This window comes from Metopolophium dirhodum, chromosome 6, assembly GCF_019925205.1.
Source record: "Metopolophium dirhodum isolate CAU chromosome 6, ASM1992520v1, whole genome shotgun sequence".
In the NCBI taxonomy this organism is placed as follows: Eukaryota; Metazoa; Arthropoda; class Insecta; order Hemiptera; family Aphididae; genus Metopolophium; species Metopolophium dirhodum.
The window spans coordinates 2345980-2369842 of record NC_083565.1 but is presented as its reverse complement, the minus strand read 5'-3'; the positions used below and the strand labels follow the sequence as shown (position 1 = coordinate 2369842).

Genomic DNA, 23863 nt, shown 5'->3' with positions numbered 1-23863 from the left:
CTTGCCAACTATAATACCGAAGTACAACGCATGTATCGATTTTGCAGCATTACAACGTTTTTAATAAAACCGTCTTAAAATATAACACTATTAGCGCACAGCGCCTTTTTAAAAGAATATATTAATATAAATAGAGGTATATGTGTACAATAATTATTGTACAATATTATAATGTATTATAATAAAACAATTGGGGTCGACGGTTAAAAAATTGTATATAATACTATCTCAATATAATATTGTGACGAATTTTCTCCTGGACGGGCTGGACGTATGATTATTTGAAGTATGCCAACTAATATAATATTATATGCATTATAATGTAAACATTTTTGATAACGTGCCACAAATACGGTTTAGGTATATAATTTATTGTAGTAGGTAGGTATATTGGTAGGTGGTGCGACGAATACCTCAACGCACAACGATGTACACGAATTCCTATATCGTTTCTACTGAACAACGGCGAAAACATTATCATATATTTATTTAAGAACTAAACAAACATTTAAAATACAAATAAAATATAATAGCTGGTAGGCATATTATTTACAGTATATTTTTGATAATATCTATTAAATTAAATTAATTAATCTAAATAATAATAACTAGTCTACAGTAGGTACTTAATTTCATACTATATGTACAATTATTACTGTCTTCTGAATATTATAGTCTGATGATTATAATTATAGTAAGGTGACGAACATTGATTTTTGAGTACGACTGAACCTAAACCAGGCTTTTAATATGTTTTATCAAATCTGAACCATTCAAATTTTAAAACGAACCTAAACTTTAAAACACTTTTAAATGTTGGTTGATTTAAGTGATATAATATAATATTACATAGATATTTATTTGCATTTCTTTCTCGTAACTATAATGTGACGTACATTTAATTGGGTCAAGTATTAATAATATTATTGGTTACTTATCCGAATAATTGGTAAATATTTTAATATAATTAAATTGATCTGTAAATTCTATAATCAAACTATTATTTTTTTTATTTTTTTTTTATTGGGTAACCCACGGCAACATAGGCCATTGGGTGTGGTGGAGGGCACTGTAGGTTTTTAAATTGGGTAGGTTGGTACACGTGTGTGTTGTGTTTGGCAGAATTTCTAAAGGGGCACCCGTAGGTTTCTGCCGTGCCCCGGGTGGGGGGATGGCGGCACTTGTTCTCCGGACACCGTGACTTGCCCGAAGAAAAATGCCGCCCGCGGCCAAGGTATCGAACTCGGGTCGGCTGCGTCGCAGCCGACGTCTTAGTCCGCTCGGCCACTCCGTCCCCCCAAACTATTATTTATTATTATTTTCGCGCGTTTAGTTTAGTTCAAAATATATTTTCAATTGTCAGTGCTTTTTTTTGGACCGAATCCCAAATACTCTAAGTCGGTTCGTAACATCACCGTCTAACAGTATCGTGTCGGTCAGGAAATAAAAATTCTTATTAATTTGGGGTTATTAAAACGTACGAACAGACGATAAAATAATATGAAATATTATATTATGTTATATTATATAATAATAATTATTATGATTATTCTCTACAATAACAATTATTATGATTATTCTCTACAATAATAAATTTAGAATAATCTATACCGTTTACGCATTTACAATGACAATTATTATTATAATATAATCAGTTGTAGTTACCTACAATACGTGAATTCGACTCGATAAGGAGGAGTTTTCGAGTGTTTATTCGAAATGGTCACGTCTCGATTTCGCACGCACAAACAACAATATTAATATAATATTTTTATCACTTGGTGGTACTCCGTTGTTGTGGTACATCACAAGCGAAGAAAAAAACAAAGGTCTGAAGGGTACGGCCGCGGCGCAGTATCGTCGTAACATGCCAAAGATGATTTTATTTTTTCAATACATCGGTCGACGCCTTTGAAAACACGTAGTGTGAAACTTTTTTTTACGATTCGACGCCGTTCAGGGGGTGGAAAACTTAAGTGGGAAATTTCGAGTAAGTAGGGGGGAGTGTTTCGATATAGCGTAGTTTCCGCTAAAAAAACATCACTCAACGCACATGTTTATGAGTGCATTTCGTGTAAACTGGGTGTCGTTATGATATAACGCCGTACATCAAGGATGTATGACATTATAATGTTAGGGTGACCATGTTTATATATATAAAAAAAAACGATACAAACGATAATAAATTTAGCTCTGAAGAAAAAACTGCAAAAGTCGCTTAATAATTTTGATATTTAAAGATATATTTTGAAGGTATTATTATTACAACTGGCGTGCGTCTGTTAAAAATGTACAAATATTGTTTTGATCGTGCGGTATCTAATATTATTATTACAATACCTATACCTAGGTATAATATAATAGGCGAGACGAGATTTATATATTATTATACGACGTTATTATTATTATATTGTCTGATAAACTGTCTGTCGTCGAATGGTTAATATAACAAAGTGCAGTAAAACAAGATGGATAGATCATCGGTAAATATCGAAAAATGTCGCTATGATATTTTGTTATCAATAAAAAAAAAGTTATCGATGGCAGTTAAATGTATACAGGATGATTCGTCGAGCACACGCTCATTCTTCTTTTATCTGTTAATAATGCGTTTATTCAATTTATGATTTTCGGATCTATTACCAACAGCTAGATAACTTAATATAGGATCGTATTTTCCAATGCTTTGTTTTTTTTATACCATTTAAGAAGTGTCCAGCAGAAGTACAAATTTTTTTTTTTTTTACGAGAACTCGCCGCTGTTTTACATTAAATTGTTAAGCAGATTATTATTTTTTTTTTTTGAAAATGTAGATACGTAAAGGTATATAATATATGTATAAATTTATTATATGTATTAAAGTTTATTTGAAATATACAATCTATAAAGAGTTATTTACAATAAGCATATTTGAAGTAGGAAACATGAATAATGTGTATGATTAAAGGAATTACCCAGCACTAATACTTTGGACGTGGTATATAAAAATGTTTATTTATTATATTTGTTCATTTGTTTATTTTATTATTATTATTTTTTTATAATTATGTTAGTAAGTCTCTATACTATTTCCTCTGAAACCTCCTTAGGGGATTGCCGGGGATGTTGTCGGAGTCAAGGGCATTATAAAATATAAATCAAAATTCAAACGAATAGTTTCCGAGTTGTTGAAATGTATATATAATACAAAGGATAATAGTCTTTGATAGTATAGATTTACATCAAATATGAAACATGTATATATTATTATACTTATTATACAAATTATAAAATACATATATTTTTATAATTGTAAAGTGTAGTTTTTAAATCATCATAGCTTCCCTTTATTTCCCAAATCTATTACCATACCACAGTATTATGTTAGTATACACACTTCAATAACTCAAAACTACTCATTTAGATTTTGATTTAGATACACCAGCATTTTTAAAATTAAACATTTGCTTAACAATTATTATTTATAGTGAAAAGGCTTGGTTCTTCTTTGTATCGTAATATGACAATATATATTATATACTTAATAGTATCTAAACTCCAGGTAATTAAAAATAGGGTCTTTATTGAAAGTTTATTTGATATTATAAGCAGGTACTTAAAAAGTCGAATAATCAAAATTTGCATGAACCATATGTTTTTAAAAAAATACTAGATTAGCTCGCTCGTTGAATTATTGGAGCTATGCATAATATAATAACAACATAATATTACGAGCAGGACGTGGGTGCATTTTAGCGGGCACCTAATGAACGTTTATTATAAGTCGTCGGTGCGGTACAATACTTGTGGTAACGTCGTTATCGTTACAATTTTATCATAGTCGCGATATACGATATTATACATAGGTACAATTATTATTATTATTACGGTTAAGTTCTTGATAACTACAACATCATAATAAATTGTTGTTGAAATAAGACGCCACCGGATAGTCGACTGCGGCCGTGGAGGCGGCGGTGGGTTTGCCGAATTCCGTCCAGCGACTGACCGCCGCGGTCGGCGGCTGATGGTATCCCATGGAGGCGGCGGCGGAAGTTGCGGCGGCGGCGGCGGTTGGCGGCTGTGTCGTCGGTGGAGGTGGTGGCAGGGTCGGCGGCATACGCAGTTTGGTCGGGTTAGCCGCAAATTCGTTGTGCGCTCCGTAAGCCACAGCGGCGGCGGACGGGTTGAATCTATAATAATAACATTATAGTGCAACGTTCGGAGCAAAAACATCAGAAAATATTATTATTATATACTAACACGTCAACTTATATTTCACAAACACCGTAATAAATAATTATTTCGCATTACGCGATATCGATTTAGCCGCGACGTATTAATTTCATTTACACCGAGTACGCACGCTTCATTATATATTATACAGGGCGATTCGCCCAAAGCACGCTCACCCCCGTTTTTTCTACTTTTATAACGAGTTTATTCAAATTATTATGAATTTTTAAATTTTTGAGTAAACCTTTATGGGAGTTTTTGAACCATTCAAGGAGTGTTCTGAGGCTACACAATTTGTTTTTTCAAACGAGAACTGTTTTACTATAAATTATTAAGCGAACGGTTTTTTTGAAAATGTCGATCAACATTTAAACGGAGTAGCTTCTTAGTTATTAATATATAAATATTAGGAATTATAGTTCTTATAGCTTTACAAAAATATAAAACAAAATTTCATATTAGATATAGCGCATTTATTAAACTCAGACATTTTCTACGTATTATAAATGACGATGTGGACTAATATTAATTACTCAAGTTTTCAAATCACTATATATACATGCAGCACCCGTATTTTTTAAACCCATAATCATAAAATGACCTATAAATTATCCATAGTATATAAAGTTAAATAACTCAAAAACGATATTAAGTTAGAATGAATATTTAGATATGCATCAATATTTAAAAAAATTTTTAAAAAATAACAAAAATAAAAAAATTCATCGGATTATAACAATTTACAGTAAAAAGGGTAAGTTTCTAGTGAAAAAAAGAAGTCAGCATCTCCACGTGACACTCTAAAAATGGTGTGAAAAATCCAATAGTATTTTAAAACATGGTCTACAAGTAAGTAGGTATATTAATAAGTTGCAAAAATCATAGTTTGAATAATTTTATTATTAAAGAAAAAAATGGAGAGCGAGTTTAGTGAATCACTCTGTGTAATATAATCGTTTTCACATAACCATATTTCCATCACCCGCTTCTTACCGCCCGTCTGAAAAGTTTTTACAAACCAATAATTATTTAGGTTTATGCGACGCATGTGGTTCGTAAATTGAAATAAATAAAAATTAAGGAAACTCCTATAATATGCAGTCATTGAAACAAAAAGGTGTTGTTTATACCATAATATAATACTATTATTAACACACCCGCGGGTGACGGCCGTCAAAACTGTAGTTATAGGGCTGTAGTTTGACAGATTTTAATTTTGAAAACGGATTTTGGGTTCATGTTAATGAGTTTTCTGCATGTCCTAATCAAAGCTATTTTTCATGCCTATATACAGTCGACTCTTTGTAACTTAAAGTTCAAGCGGTGGGGGAAGGTAAGATGCCAAAGTATTAAGTCATACGCGGTTTGGACAGGCCATATAAAATCTTTTTATATTATTTTATTGTTTGAGTGGATAGATAATTTATTAATATATAGTACAATAATAAGAATACTTGAAATATAATACAATTATATGTAATTGAATAAGTTCCTAATATTGAGTTTTTGGTAATGTCAACCATATACTTGAAATAAAAATGTCATTAATTTGTCACAATGGATACATTTTTTAATGATTTTTGACGAATATTATTTATTATTTCATTATTTTTTAATTGAATTATATAACTCTCGAGTATAGCCAGATGAAACTTACTATTTTAGACTAATACATTTTTTTGAGGACACAACGTCTTAACTTATCTACGAAAAAAGTAAATGGAAAGTATAGTTTTTTTTCCCACCTGCACGAACGTTACTGATTGAAAATATATCATTCATCCATATAGTCCATACCATTTCTAAATTATATACTTTCACACTCGTTTTCATTTGCCTGTCCTACCAGTTTTCCTAAATTGGTATCCTATAAAACAGGACTTGAAACCGAAAATATTTTTTCCGATTTCCATTTCGGTTTCGGACATCGGTATTATTTTTTTCCGTTTTAAATTCGATTTTGTTTACCGGTATTGATTTTTTTCAATTTGGTTTTCAGTTTCGATATCGATTTCGATTTCAGTTTTCAAAGATTTTAACCGGTATTTAAAATCGGTGTCCAATATCAGTTTCAAGTCCTGCATAAACCATGGTAAAATGCAATAAACCCCAACCTGACCATCTATGCTGTGGGTGTAGATGAAGTTGCCATTACCTATACACGGTCGGGGGTAAAGGGTTGTACATATTATTAATGACCAACACTTCGTACGGAAGGAACTGTTAATGATAAATATTATTTGCTTACGTTAGGTACTTACAATATATTAAAAAAATTTATGGTCGAGGTTTTGACAAAACATTTTTTCATTATTTTAATACTTTGCTGGTTTTTTTCCGCCCAATAAATACGTCTCCTACTATAATTTCACGATTTTTAATGCGCATAATTTGTTGAACGTCACTTGATCGTCACAATAATCACAAGAGTCGTCAGTTACACACCTATTACCACACATCGGATTTTTTTCGGAGAAGGTTTTGCAAATAAAAAATGATTAATAATAATTTAATTTACTTAATAATTTACCCGAAATTGCATAATACTCTATAATACTCTGATACAACTAGATAATAGAATATTTTGATTAAATACGTTTTTATTCAAGACATTTCCGTGGGGGCCCCTAGACTCTAACACCCACCACCTGTGTGGTGTCACTATCGTCCGCAGAACTCGTGGTATGATTTTAAACACACACAATAATATTAAATGGGTGACCTAGACGTATAATCGTTGTTTTTAGTGTAAGATCCGGTGAAAGTATAGCCATGGTATAGGTATACTTACATATTATTGTCCTCAAGCACTGTCAAAAACAAACTTTAAGTACAACTATATACTAAAACTTCAACATTAAATATTATGTCATACGATTAATACTCGCCACAAAACCCCTAACCGTTATAATAGTATTGAAAACATTATTTTGATTATCTCTTAAACTACCCAACCACCTAAGTTGAAATTATTTGAGTTTTAACAGAGAAATTAATTTACCTACTACAAAATAATATTTACGTTTGTAATAATAGCCACCTTTACTTAGATAAAACCGTAGCAATATTAATTTATTTCGAAAATTATATTATATTATATTATTATTTATTTATATTATGTAACGTGAAATAAATTTAAAACCAAAACACATTGCGATCGTAATATTATAATTAAGATTTTATTTCATAAAATACCTATGTATTGAGTTATATATAAATTATAAATTTATAACATGGTAAAACAATATTATACGCCCATTGAATTTCGTTTTAAACATAATAATATTATCAGGGCATTTATTATAATATCATCTAAATTAGTTGTGTTAGTATTATGACGTATTTATGTATAACAATATTGAAATGTTTGCTCCATCAGTGGTGAAATAGAGAATAATATTGTGTTATTATAATAATTTACTATTATTATGATATCACATAATTTATTCAAATTTGATAAAAAATGTATGTACACAGCTTCTTTTTATAAAAATTCGCTAATAAGGGTTTTGATAGTAGTTATAAAAATTTTCTAACATGTCTCCGTATTGGTGGGCTGCGTTGTTCCGTGCGGTTTGCTGGTATTCGTCCCACGCAGACCCGTCGTAGTAACCGTTGTACTGAACGCCAGGTTGAAGTCTCCAATCAGCTGTGCCTTGAAAAAATTATTAATAATCGTCAGAATAAAACAATACATTACGTAAATCGACAACCGTGTAATATAATATTATTCTTAAAATGTTTTTGGAACGTCGCGTCAAATCGCGTTACGAAATCGACCAAAATTGCATCGCGTGGCGCTATCTGTACGCCCATAAATCGCAGACACGAACTGACATCGAACATCACCAGGTCACGTTGTAAGTACACGGTCGGTAACTAAAACCTTCATCCCCATACTTTTAATATTGTTATTTTGCCCACCAGAGGGCAGAAGGCTCTAAATTTTAAATTACGAAATTTGCAATGGATACATCGCAAACCGGCTAACCGGTGATTAAAGTTCACGAGAATTATAATAATATTATAATATTATATATGATTTATTTAAAATGTATGCATTTCACTTAATAAAGTTACGTACTACGTTCATTCGATTTATTGGATTTGTCATTATACCTACGACTTATACGAGTTAATATTATAATAATATGGTAATAATTTAAAATACTACTACTAATATTTTTAACTACTTTTTGACATGCATACACTCAAATCGTATTGATTCAACAATATTAGTTAACATATTATTAACACCATAATCTTTACGTGTTAATAGTTTAATGAAATACAATTTATCACTTTAAACTTTAAAGTTTTAATTTATAAGTGTAATCTTTGAAAACTTTCAACTATCATAGAGTGTTTTCCCAACAGGGAACAAAACACGATATAAGTTTTATGAAAAAACAAATCTATAATGCTGTTCTATTATGCTATTGTGTACCTTGTACCTAATAAAATATAAGGATAATATTACGATTATAGTAAAATTGAATAATATAATGTCACGGAAGTGTATCGTTTATGGTATGCAACTCTGGATAATGAATAGCTACTTATAGGTAACAGTGTAACACTATATATTATTTTATTGTATAGACTATAGATTAGACTATAGGTATACCAGGCACCCAGCTATAATATATATATATATATATATATATATATATATATATATATATATATTTTACGATGTATGACATTTGTTTTATTCTAGAGCATTGCAGTTTGTATTTTTTAAATCATCTTGCAAATAATAATGATCTTAACTTTTTTTTAAAATACAATAATCACCTATATAATATTATGTGCAAGAGATTAGAACCAGCCTAAAAAAATTTTATGTCAAAACGAAAAATCATAAATATTAGGTATTAATAAGTTTAATAATTAGCAAGAAAAATAATAAGTCCCTATCGCGTTAATCGATTTAATTGAATTATTAAATAATATATTAATATGTATATTTAAATGTAGGTACTATATTATAATATATACCAACATTTATTTAAATTAATAATAATATTATATAGAACTCATGATAAGTTGTTGAAATTTATTTTCAAGATTTTATTACCAAAATAATAGCCTTATAATGTTATGAATAATTCATTTTTTTAAAATACTATTTTATATTTTTATCTAAAACAATCGAATGATTATTCCAGAATGCTTTACGTATCTCATATACACTATTTTTTAAAAGCCGTTCGGCGTTATTCTTATAATAAATACACTTTTCAGTGAAAAAGGTTCAAACATGCAAAACACAATTTTAAATTATTAACTCTATGTGATGAAAGCAATTTTGTGTAGCTCTTAAGTATGCATTCAACTATATTAAATGAAAATACGATATTTACGATAAGTCCCTAGTTTTACCAACAATATTAGGTATGTAGGGCCCTTTAAAATATAAGAAATTTCTTTAAATAAAAAAGTTTACTAACAAACACGTCTTCATACCATATAAAATAATGGTTTTGAAATTTCTACATTAAGCGTTAGAATTTATTCCCACACTAAAACAGTATGAATACCTATTGATTATTATTAATCATTGTTTGAAAATGAACAGTAGGTACCTATATTGACATTTCAGTGGGTAATTTGCCATCCTAGTACCTATACCGTAATGATCCAAGAGTTAATACATTCGCCAATACGATATCTATTTTTTTAATTTATTAGACGTCGTCGGTGTTACAAAACATATTATATGTAAATTGTAAAATTGTATAATGTATTATAGAAATTACCAGTGTAGGAAGGTGTGTTTAAATTCTCAGAAAAATTGCTGCTGATTATGTTGTGTTGTACGTTGGAACTATTCTGTTTCCTCCATCTCGCTCTCCGATTGCTGAACCACACCTTAAACAAATTTAAAAGGTCTTTTTAATATTCCGAGAACAGAAGTCGTATATAATTTTCTAGTAAATTTAAAATAAAATAGTAAAAATTTGATTATCCAACAGAAGCAATAACAATATAAATATCCGAAGTGCGTGTTTAATATATTTTCGATATTAACGTCAATCATTCAAACATATAAATGATTGCGTCATATTACGCTATATATGAAGCATCACACATGCAAGTGCATACCTATAATATAGGTACACTATACGCAGGCATATATTATTTTAATACCTGTTTCAATAAAGATACGGAAAATAATATTTTATATAAACTATATAGTTAGACGCTTCACTATTTTGATTGTAAACGTCTTGATGTGATAAAAATATGTTCAGTGGTTTAAATGCAGCGGTCGAGTGACGATTTGAGATTAAATTTAAAAATAAAACCGTTTCAAATATTATATTTTTACGACGAAGCTAACATGACATTAATGTTCTACATTTGAAGTGGCCTTCAACCTCATTAGTCATTATTAGTTATATTGGACGACCCACTTTAGTTAGTATATATAAATTATTTGAGACCCAAAAAGAAAGTTGATTAAATTGAATAGATTTATTACTTGGACTCGAGGTTCCGGAAGTCCGAATTTTGCGGCGAGGGTCTCCCGGGCCGCTATATCTGGATACTGGCAAGCCAAAAACGACCTTTCCAAACCTTCTAGTTGTTGGGCCGTGAACGCGGTCCTTCCTCTTCTCTGTTTTCTGGATATGACGATGCCCGGTTCCGACGGCACATCCACGTCACCGGTTCTTCCTGTAAGAAGATCAACCAGCACATATTATTTAATGATATTATAAGTACCTATACCAACATCATATTATAATTATTCAATAAAAAGAACTCATTATCTTTGTTTCTATTTTTATTAAGTATTGTTGCGAGGGCAATGAAAAAAATCATTAATACAGAATAATACGCATATGTACACTATATTATATATTATAATATATTATTATTACTTTATTCCAATCTATAATTCATACACAAGTCAAAAATGAAATACACAATATATTGTGTCACCGTAACAGTATATTATAATTATATGAACATTAAGACTATGGGTATAATATACTCGTATAAAGTATAAACCGAAAGAACGGGAATAACTATATAACATTAAGATAAAATAATTTTTTTTAGTCACTTCGCAAACTGATATAACCGTAGTTACCTTATATACATATAAGCCTATATATTAAGGTATTAATGACAAAAATTTTAGTCATAAAATACTTCATAAAGGGCAGATCATGCATGATAATTCGGTTAAGAAATGTGTGTGGAAAATTGTATAATGAGCTGCATTATAAAATATATTATTTTTTTAAATATTTATATTTCATTATTACAAGAGTGCACTGAGGTAAAAATTGAGCAAGTTAATTTTTGAAAAATAAAAAAGTTATTTAAATGGGCTATATTATTATCTAAGGTATATAAATTCACATAAATTAATAGTTATTTTCTTTCCACGTCGAAACGTATAACATATTATTTTTAATAAAATATTGGTGACTTTTTTCACGTTTACCAGCTATACATACCTTACAGTATTATACACATCAATACAACAATATAATAATAATATGATGATGATGCCGCATACAGAATGCGGACATAGAACGGGCATTGAATATAGGTACGTGTAAATATTATGATCCGGACACGGCTTGTGCAAATATTTATCTCCGTTACACGACCTATTATGTATAATATTATTATTATACGTAGGTACATCATAAACCCTTAAGTAAACATATCCGCGAGAAAACCTATTTATCATGCGCCTATAGGTTAGGTATACTACAATCGGTATTATTATTTATTTATTTTTTTTTAAATCGCGGTTTTTTGCATTATCGTTGCCAGGAAGACGACGGATAATTCGGAACAAACAACGCGCGTGTATATGTCTACAACGTTTTGCTGTACGCGATGTTCCATTATTCACGACTACCGACGGTGTGCATATTATTTCGAAGGGGAGGTCGGCGCTGCGGCGGCGGTGGATCTGACCGTGTGAATTCGACCGCTCGCCAACAGGTTGCACCTACATATATATTATAATATATAGGTACACGGTACACAGTAAGTGCGTATATGTATAATACGTGTAATGGTGTAACACATTATTATTATTATTATTATTATTATTATTATAGACGTCCGTCGTGCCAGCCGGTGGTCCTTTTCGACTCCGTTGATGTTTCGTATACATAATGCACGTGAATGATATTATATATTCAACGCGAATATTATATTATTATTTGTACAATACGCGGTGCACTCGGATCACAGCTCATTGAAGAACGTCTATAATAATATGTGTCATATTATACCCGCAATGAATGAATATTATTACATACGACGTCTGTTGCTGTGCGCACTATGTGCACTGCGGGTATTACTATATATGCCAAGATATATATATACATATATATATACCAACGTTAACGCGTGTACTACCGCGGTCGGAGGTACATAATACATAGGTATATGGGCGATTTCACCCACCGGTAGATAATAATATAATGTAATTTCCATTGTACCGCTGACGGAGCGACTGCGCCGAGTATATAGGTATTTTACACAAAGGGCGATTTATCGGAAAGATATAAAAAAATAAAAACATTACTTATCCCTTTTTCAGAAAGGAAAAAATCTAAAAAAATCAGGAAACGTTCGACTTTCGCCGGTAGTGTTAGTATAATATAGGCAGAAGCAGTATGATAATACCAGCTATAATATATGATTGTTGTGCAAGTCTTGAGCAAACGATGTTTATTCTCGCTTTGTGTGCGCGAGAAACGATAAAAAAAACAAAATAAAAAATAAAGGTGACTGTTACGCGTGAATATTTTATGTTTACACACCGCCCCGACAGTTGTTCAAAAATAATAGATAATATAATCCTTATGCGGCGTGGTTGGTCGTATAATAATATTATATTCGTGATAAATTGTGTACACATATTATTATTATAGTTTTATTATATTTTACATTTCTGCAATTTTATTTTCCGAAAACCTTCACGCGTCAATACGGATTTCCTTTCGAGACTATAATAAATTGCAGTGCTGCAGGTATTGTTGGCAATATACGCGTGTTGTATTTAACTTGATGTTTACCGAGCCCGGTTTGTTTGTACGTGGTATTATAATATTAAATAGTGTTATGTTTATATAGGTAGGTATGCATTATAGTCGAATAACAATTTAATATTGTCCAGTGTTGGGCAAAAATACTATAACAATATGATTCACAAATGATTAATCAGCTTATAGAAAGATTATACTTTATTTTATAATTTAAAATGTATGAATTTCAACAATTTCTGTTACTTTAATTGAATTTGTTAATATACTAAAGGGTTAAGATTCCTGACGTATTATATTGATTTTATGAATAAAAACTATAGATTAGACTGAATTCAATCATTGTCCAATATTAGTAGGTATTAAATATTAATTGAATATTAATCAATATTCATTGAATTCTATAGTTTTTAAACCAAAAAGTTTAGCATTATTTTTTTATCAATAAATATATTATGACATTGACCTACATTACCAAATTAAATTAATGTACCTATATTTTTTGTTGGAATAAAAAAATTTTAAATTATATAACGCATAATCTATAGTAACTTTAACCATCGGTTAATCGAAGACAGTTGTTTCGCCCAACACTGATATAATATAGGTAGTTTAGACGAAATAATTATTGACAGCTAAACGCAGCAGACTTCTTAATACGTTTATTATTTATTAAAAACACAAATTTACATGTATAAATATAGGTGCAAACTTTCACTCCAACTTGATAAATTATATTTTATTTTACATATTTTTGCATAAGTAAATGTTTTTACAATAATTCCATTTTTTTCTTACATATTTAGACAATTTTGACATTATTTAGAATAATAATATATTATAATTTCTGTATAGATAACAATTTATTGGCTGACTACCAGATATCTTAATGAACTATTGAATTCATTTTTATCAAGGGTATCAAAACAATCGATATTAGTATCTATTATGATGAATTTAGTTGCTCAATAACTTAAAATTTTTGAAAATATGTGGTTGTATTTTGATTTCAGAAGCCATTCCGTGGTTAGTGCGTAGGTATGAATAATGGTTCATTTTAGATGATTATTACGTAGTTATCAGCACTTCCAAAAGGAGAATAACGTTTGGAGTTAAATATCGACCGATTAAAACATAACCTGTTTGAACCAAACTGATGAAATACGTTTAGACCAAATAATTAATAAACACCTAGAGAAGACTACATATAGTTAACCATCACAGTTTACATTTTTTCACACACTTACCAATTATTCCGCTCATATTTATAGGCGCACTTAGTGGGGATGAAGTAGTTAAGCCCCACAATTATGATTATTATGATAGCAGATAGAAAAATTTAGAAAACATAGAAAACTATAGAAAAATCCAAAAAAAATAACAAATAGTAAAGATTCGGAATTATAAATTTTTTGAAAAAAAATATAGTTAAATATAATTTTTTATAACAGTTTTTAGAACTATAATAATTTATAAACTAAACAATAATATTCACAAATATCGTACACTTTTTAGTTACCTTCCCTATATACATATTATTAATGTTAGGAGTGTTATAAATATTTATAATACATCTGAACACAAATCATATAATTATTTGTGTTATAGTTGTATGCACAGTGTAAAACAAATAAAATAAATAATAAATTTAATATTTAAAATAGTACCGTATGATTTTATATTTGGAGGAAAATAGAGGCGGTAGTCGTTAAAAAAAATACGTTGATAAAAAATACAGGTCACACCAAAAAATTTGATCCAAATGACCAAATTAGGTGCCGTTCTAAAATGTGTCCAAGTACTGGGATCTACCAATACCACACGGTATCGACGGATTCCATGGTTTTAGAATACTATAGTAATATGTACGATATTTATACCACAAAAAATTGTAGTTCGATCCGGTAAAAAATGTTTTTGCCCCGTTAAACCAATATACGAAGCGAGATATACTTCATGTAACAAATCGAGAGAGGTAACGTTTTCGATTAGCTGTATAGACCGGGGAGACAAGTTCTGAGCACCTGAATATAATTGGCGCGTGTGGGATATCCATTAAAGTTAGAACCCGAGTGGCCGAGTTAATACGTATTTCTGTATAAAATGTAAAGCCTGCAACGATCAGGTTATCTACGGCTGGTAATCGAGACGATACATATAGCTGATGGGTATTACAGCTATTATATATAAACAACTTGAACCCAATTAGTATAAGACCATCAAACCTTTATATACTATATATATTTAATATATAATATACACCTATATCAACCAAATAGCTAATATTTTATTTTTGTATGCATAAAATAACAATAAACAATTATACTAGTTTTAGGTAAGAATTTTAGTATATATATGCTATGAAAAAGCAGCCTTGGTTTTTGTAAAAACTATATTTATTTATTTATTATACTTGCAATCGTCTTCTAGATTTTTCAAAAATATAGCCATCATAATAATTGTCACCATTCTCAAAATAATATAATCACCTATTTATAATATACTACCTATATGTGTACCTATATCATATCCATACCATCGATTATTATATTAATTTGATAATCTGTGTTAGTGTGTTGTAAATTAAAAAGTAAAATATTTTAATATGATTATAAAAATATGTTGTACTTGGATTCTATAGATTTTTAACAAATTATAATGTTTGATAATATGCTTTTAAATTAAAAATTAAAAACCAGAAATGAAATGGCAAAGCAATGACACGGTAGCTCAAAAACACATTCTCATTCTATAATATTTAATTATTTCTTAGTTTTAACTTCAATACTTGGAGGCATTCAGGATAATATTATATAATAATTGAATTTCATGTTTAATATTTTTGGAAAAATGATACACCGATGCAAAATATACTTATAAGCTCGTTCAAATGCAAATTTAAAATTCAGGTGGGTAGTACCAACGTCAGTAAATCGTCATAAACAAAAAGTGGATAAATATTAAAAACAATGGTTCAATGATCTGATAGTTGAAATAAGCAAGTACACAACCAAAATATTATACACTAAGCCAATCAATGTTTTCGTTGCATACAAATATTGCAGCATCCGTCCAATTGTTTTATTCAAGCGAAAATGACAACTCAAATATATTTTAATTTCCATAACATAATAACATAGAGGTATCTATAGGGTATTTATTATGTGAAGCAATACTACGACCTGGAGTTGTAGGTGTACACTATATACCTATATGATATCCCCCAATGATAAAATATCGCAGGTCATATTATTATGGAAAACAATTAAATGACGGTAAAAATACACCAAGGACACCTTTTGTACAATATAATAACTGCAAAATTATAGTGGCGTACGTTTTGTGATTAAAAGAGTTGGCAATTGTCGGTATATACACGCGGGGCGACGGTCAACTTGTTTTGAAATTTTGGTCATATGTCCAACACAAACTTTTACCAGTAATTTATATTGTGCTGCACCACTGCAGTAAAGCGAAAGCTGGTTAAACAAAAATTAAAACAATAATCGGTTTATAGGTACAATTTATTATACTTTGTTTATCGTCATGATATCAACGAGTTTCATGACGCGTATAAATCTGTTATTTTCATGGAGGTAATATACTGCATAATTTTATTAATGATAATACGCGCGTGCTATAGTGAGATTCGAATGTATAAATATACATTACATATTACGCGACTGTGCGTTATAGCATTATATAAATTCACTTTAATAATAATCAATGTTATTAGTTTTAATGATATATCGTTTCATTCGTTCTCGACGAGGCGGCGCTTATTAATTCCTATACAATATTATTATATTGTCATTATTTTTTATATTATCATATTATTATATCGTACCCATAAATAATGATCGTCCATTAGTCGCAACAGCAGCATCATCATAATAATAATAATAGATCATAAGCCGTCGGCGCGCGCATATGTTACATAATAATATAATGGTCAAATCTTTCTGCAGCACTGCGGTATATCTATAATATTATAATATAGATTGCAGCGATAATGGGTATAGGATTTTTGAAGAGACAGCTCCGATAATGATAATATAGAAAACGAGGTGACAACGATAGGTATTTATTATTATTATATAGGGTACCCATTATTAAAAGTTAGGATATTTGCACGTTACTTTTTTTTATCTCGTTTTGTTACTAGGCAATAGGCATACATATTGGTAGTTGGTACCTAGTTGTTATAGGCTATAGTTAAATACGGAAAAAAGTAATTGAAGTACTTCTAACTTCAAAATTAATGATTATAATATATCTAGTAGTTGAGATGCATTGTTGAAAGACGAAATTTGACATCTTCTAACTGGTCACAAAAATAGTATACATACGATCTACCCAATTGATGATGGATTTGAATATTTTTTCAAGTACAGATAAACCATGTGGCCTAAAAGTGGTTTCGTGAGATGTGTGGAGAGCATTTAGTGCTCCGAACCCCCCCCCCCCCTACCAATCAAGGAGGTGGAAGCTAGTGTCGATCCGACCAGTAATTTTTTGAACCATATAAAGTTTTGTAAATTTGTACCTGGCTATTTGTATCACTTCATTACTTGGGATATTTTATACCTTTATAGTTTATAAATATCGAGTAATTTTTCTTTATAAGCTACCTATATTATGTATTTATTTAATTATTATATTAATACTATCCATATAATATTGTACATGATAGTTCGTGATAAACGCCAACTGATAAAGAATACTCTCATGCTGTACATGCATTTTTCTGCATAAATTACTTTTTCATGGTGTCTAATACTTCTCACACAAATAAAAGTATATAAATCAACGATTTAATTGTATCAAAATTTCACTAAACTGCGTAATACGTTTTATTAATATTATCTCGAAGCCTTAAAAAAATACATTGGTTAGTTAAATAAAAAAATTATATATGTTTTATTGCAAGAAATAAAGACATTATTATTATGGATTCCGACAATAAGTTGGTATAGTCAACGAGATAATTGTATTAACTTAGTTGTATAATTATGAAACTTGACGTTTATAAAGTTATAGTTTTCATTTTTCACTATTTAACACTCGACGACGGGCACCGCTCTTCCCCAGTCGGCTGCTATAACGGTTGGTACGATACACATTATAATAAACTATATATAACAATAATAATAATATTAAACGGCATCGCACAAACCCGTTTTGGGCCGTACCGCGCTCGATTGCTCATCGGCGGTGTGCACGGGACATTAGATCTCGATAATAACCTGGCGGAATATAAGAAACGATACGATAGATACATTGTAATTTATATTATTGTGCTGCAGATGCGCCGTCCCCGGTAAATTGAATCCATTTCGCAACACAAAACGACGACGACGTAATCATTATAAACATGTTATAATACACATCACACACATAATATGATTTGGGTACGCGCACTATAATACGTACCCATAGATGGTCAGCGCTAAACGACGATGATACACGCGTATAATAATAATATGTATTATTATAATAGCCGGACGTTTTGGGTGGTATCGTCGCGGGGAGAACTCGTATCGATCGGTTGGGGGCGGGCCGGCCGACTCTCTTTCCGTTTCGACGGGTTTTGCGCATAACATACTAATAAAGCAATAAGTAAAAATAGTAATAATAATAATAAAAATAATGTAAACGCGATACGTCATATTATTCGTTCGTTTTTCATATAATATTTTTAAGTATAACATTATGCATTTACCACGCGTGGCACTCGAAAACGTCTTGGGGGCCGACGCGCCGTTTAATAATTCGCCGAAAGAAATGCATACAAATGTATGATAATAATAATAATAATAATGCACACTAATGGCTTTTCGTTTATAGTTAACGCGCGTGATACTACGACGACGACCGAATGTACGCGAAAACCGTTACGAATCAACAGGTTAATCAACATGTAACTCGCGCTCTGCGTTTATTATAATAATATTATACACGCTACGGCAGTGACGACAGTTATTATATTATATTATTATTATACGCCTTCTAAATACCTATATGTGTGTGTATAATCATTTTGTATAATATTGTTATTATCGTAACAGTCGCAACAGCTTAAATGGCCGCGGTCCGTACTTATACATAATATAATAATCGTAGCTCTACGTTTGGCCCGGCAGTCTCGGTATATATATATATATATACATTTTTTTTTAATACTGGTTGTTATACGTGTGATATTAGTGTTAATATAATAATATTATAAAGGTACGTCTCATCCGGTCAGACACCCGCAGTGTGCAGAATAGACGCGGAAGGTTCGGTGCAGTTATTTTAAAGGCAATCTTCCGTCTTTGCGGTGTACCTGACATGACGGACACGAAAAAATTATTTTTGATATTATAATATCATGTTATTATATAGGTACCTATGTCCCGAGGATCCGATGACATTTAACTATGCGACTGACTGACCCTCGAGCAGTGGAGCAAATTCCTTCGAATTTTTTTTAAACTCAAATATACAGCTATTTTTGATTTACGGAAATATAGAAATCACAACTGGGACGTATGGAATCCAATCCAAAATTGCAATCTGCATACTTTAAGATTTTAACTAACCAGAGCTTTCTTCTGTATAAGAGTGTCGCATCGGACTCGACGATTTTATAGTGTTAACTTTAAATAACTACATTTAAAAATACGATATAATATTATGACGTTTAATACACTGCAAATTTGAAATAGATAAAATGGGTAAACCAATAAATATGTTTTTTTTTCTTTTTGGTTAAGTACCTAATTAATTAAAATTTGATATAATATATAAACTTACGATTTATTGGGACATTTGTTTCATTATATTTACCAAATTGTTTGGAGCAAACATATAATTTTGGTCTCTAAATCTTATACTATCAACTGCATCGGACCGTATCTCATCAGTTCATATGCAACTTTTTATATTTTTATATTGTTTCACAAGTTTTAGCTCATGATTATACCATACTAATATTTCATATATCACGTGAAGTTTTTCAAAAATGAAGAGAAGGCGGGTTAGAGAAAGCTGTGAAAGTCATCATTACATTTATGTAGGTACGTGGCACGTGCTATATGTAGTATAATACTATTATATGCATATTATCCAGAATGGCAGGATGCCAGGATGTGTTCTGCGGAGCTAGACTAATAATGATAATCGGACGACCGGAAAATTTTCAGAAATTCAACATTTGTACCGCTTTTGGTACAATTCGTAGAATAAGTTAATGACATTTTAGCACCAAATGCGACCTTAAAAAAAAGGCCGCCAGATGTATTTCTTAGTCCACACTATTGAGCGCACCACTTTTTCTTCTTTTTATAAGCCGCTATTTAAACATAATTATTATTACGTGGTCGGTCTCTAGGAGACTTCAGTCCCCCCGCTGCGCATGCCAGGAGACTTTGACAGTTAAAATAACTGCAGTTTTAAGAGGACGTCGCACCCGCATGTGTTGTCTCTGTCTTACAAACGCTTGAAACATTTGCAAATTTGTGTACTGGATTCTTACTACAGTTTATTTTTAGTTAATATTAGAAAACATTTACTTACTCTTGCATTTTTTGATGAGAATATAAACTATGTGTGATCAAGCGAAGAATTTTTTTCAAAATTTGTTTTTAAAATGAGTTATAGTTTTAACTAGTATTAGTTATACTAATACTAGTTTTGAAATAAATATATAAAAAAAATTCCCACAGGGGTAAAGTTATCATATATTTATATCTAAGGGGAATTAAAATTCGATAATATAATAAATTGTAGTAAGAATGTGGTACGTATATTTGGGTAAGGCCAAATGGAAAATGTCAGTACCTACTCAATTCGAAAAATGAAGTACTCTGAATAGAAAAAAGTAATGTTCGAATTACACTCGTTTCAATCATTCATTATACCTGAAACTTTTTCACTAACGAATATCAGTTGTTGACGGTTGTCGGTTAGAAGAATAATTTGTATATTTTTTTATTTATTTTTATTTAACTTAAGTTTATTGTTTCTATTATAATAATAATTAGGCACTTAGCATAATATCAGCAATACCTAGCTACAATGTATAACTAATAATATACAATCGATCCATTTATCCATAGGTACATCAGAATTTAAAAAAAAGTAATTTGTTCAGCAAGAGAAAACAGTGCGGGATTCTCGTTCAATAAAAATAGCCGCAGCAGATACTCTTCGGCTGGTTTATACTTAAAAATTCCAAAAATCGAAATTCGAATAAATAAATTATCAAATTAAAAAAAGATGGGGGTTGGCCAGCCCGGTGAATCGCCCAGTACAATATATTATTACATTATAGTGCGACACAAAATATGCGTTTCTTTTTATCGTCCGTCGGTCGAGCGCGTTATTATTATTATACTTGTAATAATAATAATAATAATAATAATATTACGCGTTTATTTTATATACAACATTACCGCGGCAACACATGAAAAGGCGTACCGCGCGGATGACTGGTGGCGGGCACATACGCGCGCCCGCGATAATATTATCATATATTACATACGACGAGTACCTCATCTTCCCATATGTGTGTGTGTGTGTGTATGCGTGTGTGCGTGTTGTACACGTGTAGTATTATTATTGTGCACGTCGTGTATATTTGTATATGTAATATAATAATATAATATACGCTGTAATGTCGGTCGGCAAATAGCGCGCCGAAAAAGAGCGACGGCGGATGGGTCTCGGGCCGAGTGAGACAGGGCGGCGTGTTTTGCATGGCACGCCATTGTCCGCGATCAATGGGTCGGAGAGCGTTCGGTGCATTGTGCGAGCTCGGGCCACCCGCACTTTGCCCATTAATAACGTTGCGCCGCCGCCGACGGGACACACTGATACGCGTCAGGAAGCGGTAATTTTTGTCGTCTTTTTATATATTATTATGATATATTAGGTATAATCCACGTTTCTTTTTCTCATATTATCGTCCTTTGGGGCCGTTCTTTCCGTTTGTTTTCAGGCCGCGCGTAAACGCTGCAGTATTACGGGTTTTTTTTTTCTTTTTTTTTTTGTATCATTCCACGTCGGCCTTCTCGTCATCATCGTCACAGGACATATTATTATTATTGTGATTGTTTTGAATAATAATATTCCTGCGCACGGACAACGACGCGACGGTGACGTTATGAAACAAGTACTTACCACGTACGATATATGTATATATAATGATATAATGTGAGGTGACGACGTAATAGAGTACAAAAGGGACTGGGGACGGATCCAGAGCGACGATATTGGAGGTGGAGAGGGTAGGGGGTTGGCATTCATTTGAATGTACGCCGCTCAAATATTTTTATCTTGTACGTTTTTCAAATCCATCACTTGCGCTTATTGTTGAATTGTCGCTTAGATATGGTGCATACAATGAATACCTAAATAAAAGTATCACCAAGCCCGACCTAGGTTTTAAATTTATCTTATTTTTGAATAATTTTTTATATCCAAGTAAAAAAAAAAAAAAATAGGAACAAGTTTTTATTTACAACAACGAATTATATTTCCAATCGCCCAAAATGGAAAATAAAACGAATTGTGTATTTGCTGCAGAAGACCTGCTTGTATACCATTTCACCAAAGAATAATAAGTAATAACAAACCAAATCACAATACCGCGAAACAAGAAGTCTGCAAACAGGTATGATATGAATATAATAATATTATGATACTCCTCCCACAGCGACATTCGTTCATAAATATAATATTATATCGGACAGGCGGATTTGAGGTAAAGAAGTAACTTATCATTATCAAAAGCGAACGCGTGGGGTTGTGCTGAAGGATATTTCACGGCATATTTAGAGACTAAAAAAAAAAGACCAATGTGTATTGACCAAGTCGTAGTGACCAGTTTATACCCTTATTTATGCTGGTAAACATTCGACTTAAACATTAATCCAGACATTTTTTTTAATAAAAAATCAGTCACAATATTGATTTATTAATGACAATAAATTATTAATTATGTTTTATGTAACTCACGCACTTTTCGGGAGCACAACTTTTTCCCCCCCTGCAAACATTAATAAGTAATCGCACAATATGTTATAGTGAAGGGCTAACAGCTTAATTTCAAATATCTTATAAATCTTATCAACAAATAGTGAAATATCCATTTGATTATAAATTATAATGCCACTAAAAATTAAATAGTTTATTTGATCATTTTTACACATGTAAAAATTCGTTAGATCATATTTTTTTTTAACCTCTTATGTATAATTCAAATCGAATTCGTTACCAATAGTTATAAACTTCTGTGCGTTCGTCGATTGAATTGAGTTCAACGTAGCATAATATTATTATGCAGTATATAAATTATATATTTTATGTATATCAAATACTCTGTACATCGATTCTCTAACGATATCGGTATTGAATATTTGCATCGATATCGTTTGCGATCACTCATTACTGTACGGTTTATACTAATATTACTAATTATTATAGCTGGTTTATATATCTGCAGTAGACTGTATAGTATAGGTATCTATAGGTATATATATATTATAATTTTTTACGGTTCGTGACGAAACGTGATTTTTTTTCCGATTCGATTATGACGAGATCTTTTAGACGTTTACGATGCGGTGAACAACTTGCG

At 30.9% G+C, this 23863-nt stretch overlaps 1 protein-coding gene across 2 annotated transcripts in view; it reads right to left on the bottom strand.

The window, feature by feature from the left end:
- Positions 1-306: 306 nt before the first annotated feature.
- LOC132946875 (protein gooseberry-neuro-like) overlaps positions 307-23863 on the bottom strand; it is a 46154-nt gene continuing 22597 nt past the window's right edge. For both annotated transcript variants that reach the window (XM_061016979.1, XM_061016980.1), the window contains 4 exons: positions 10704-10897; positions 9979-10090; positions 7754-7871; positions 307-4173 (listed from right to left, as the gene is read on the bottom strand). In XM_061016979.1, the coding sequence (XP_060872962.1) occupies positions 3894-4173; positions 7754-7871; positions 9979-10090; positions 10704-10897 (704 nt within the window). In that variant the 3' untranslated portion in view covers positions 307-3893. The remainder of the gene's footprint in view (positions 4174-7753; positions 7872-9978; positions 10091-10703; positions 10898-23863) is intronic.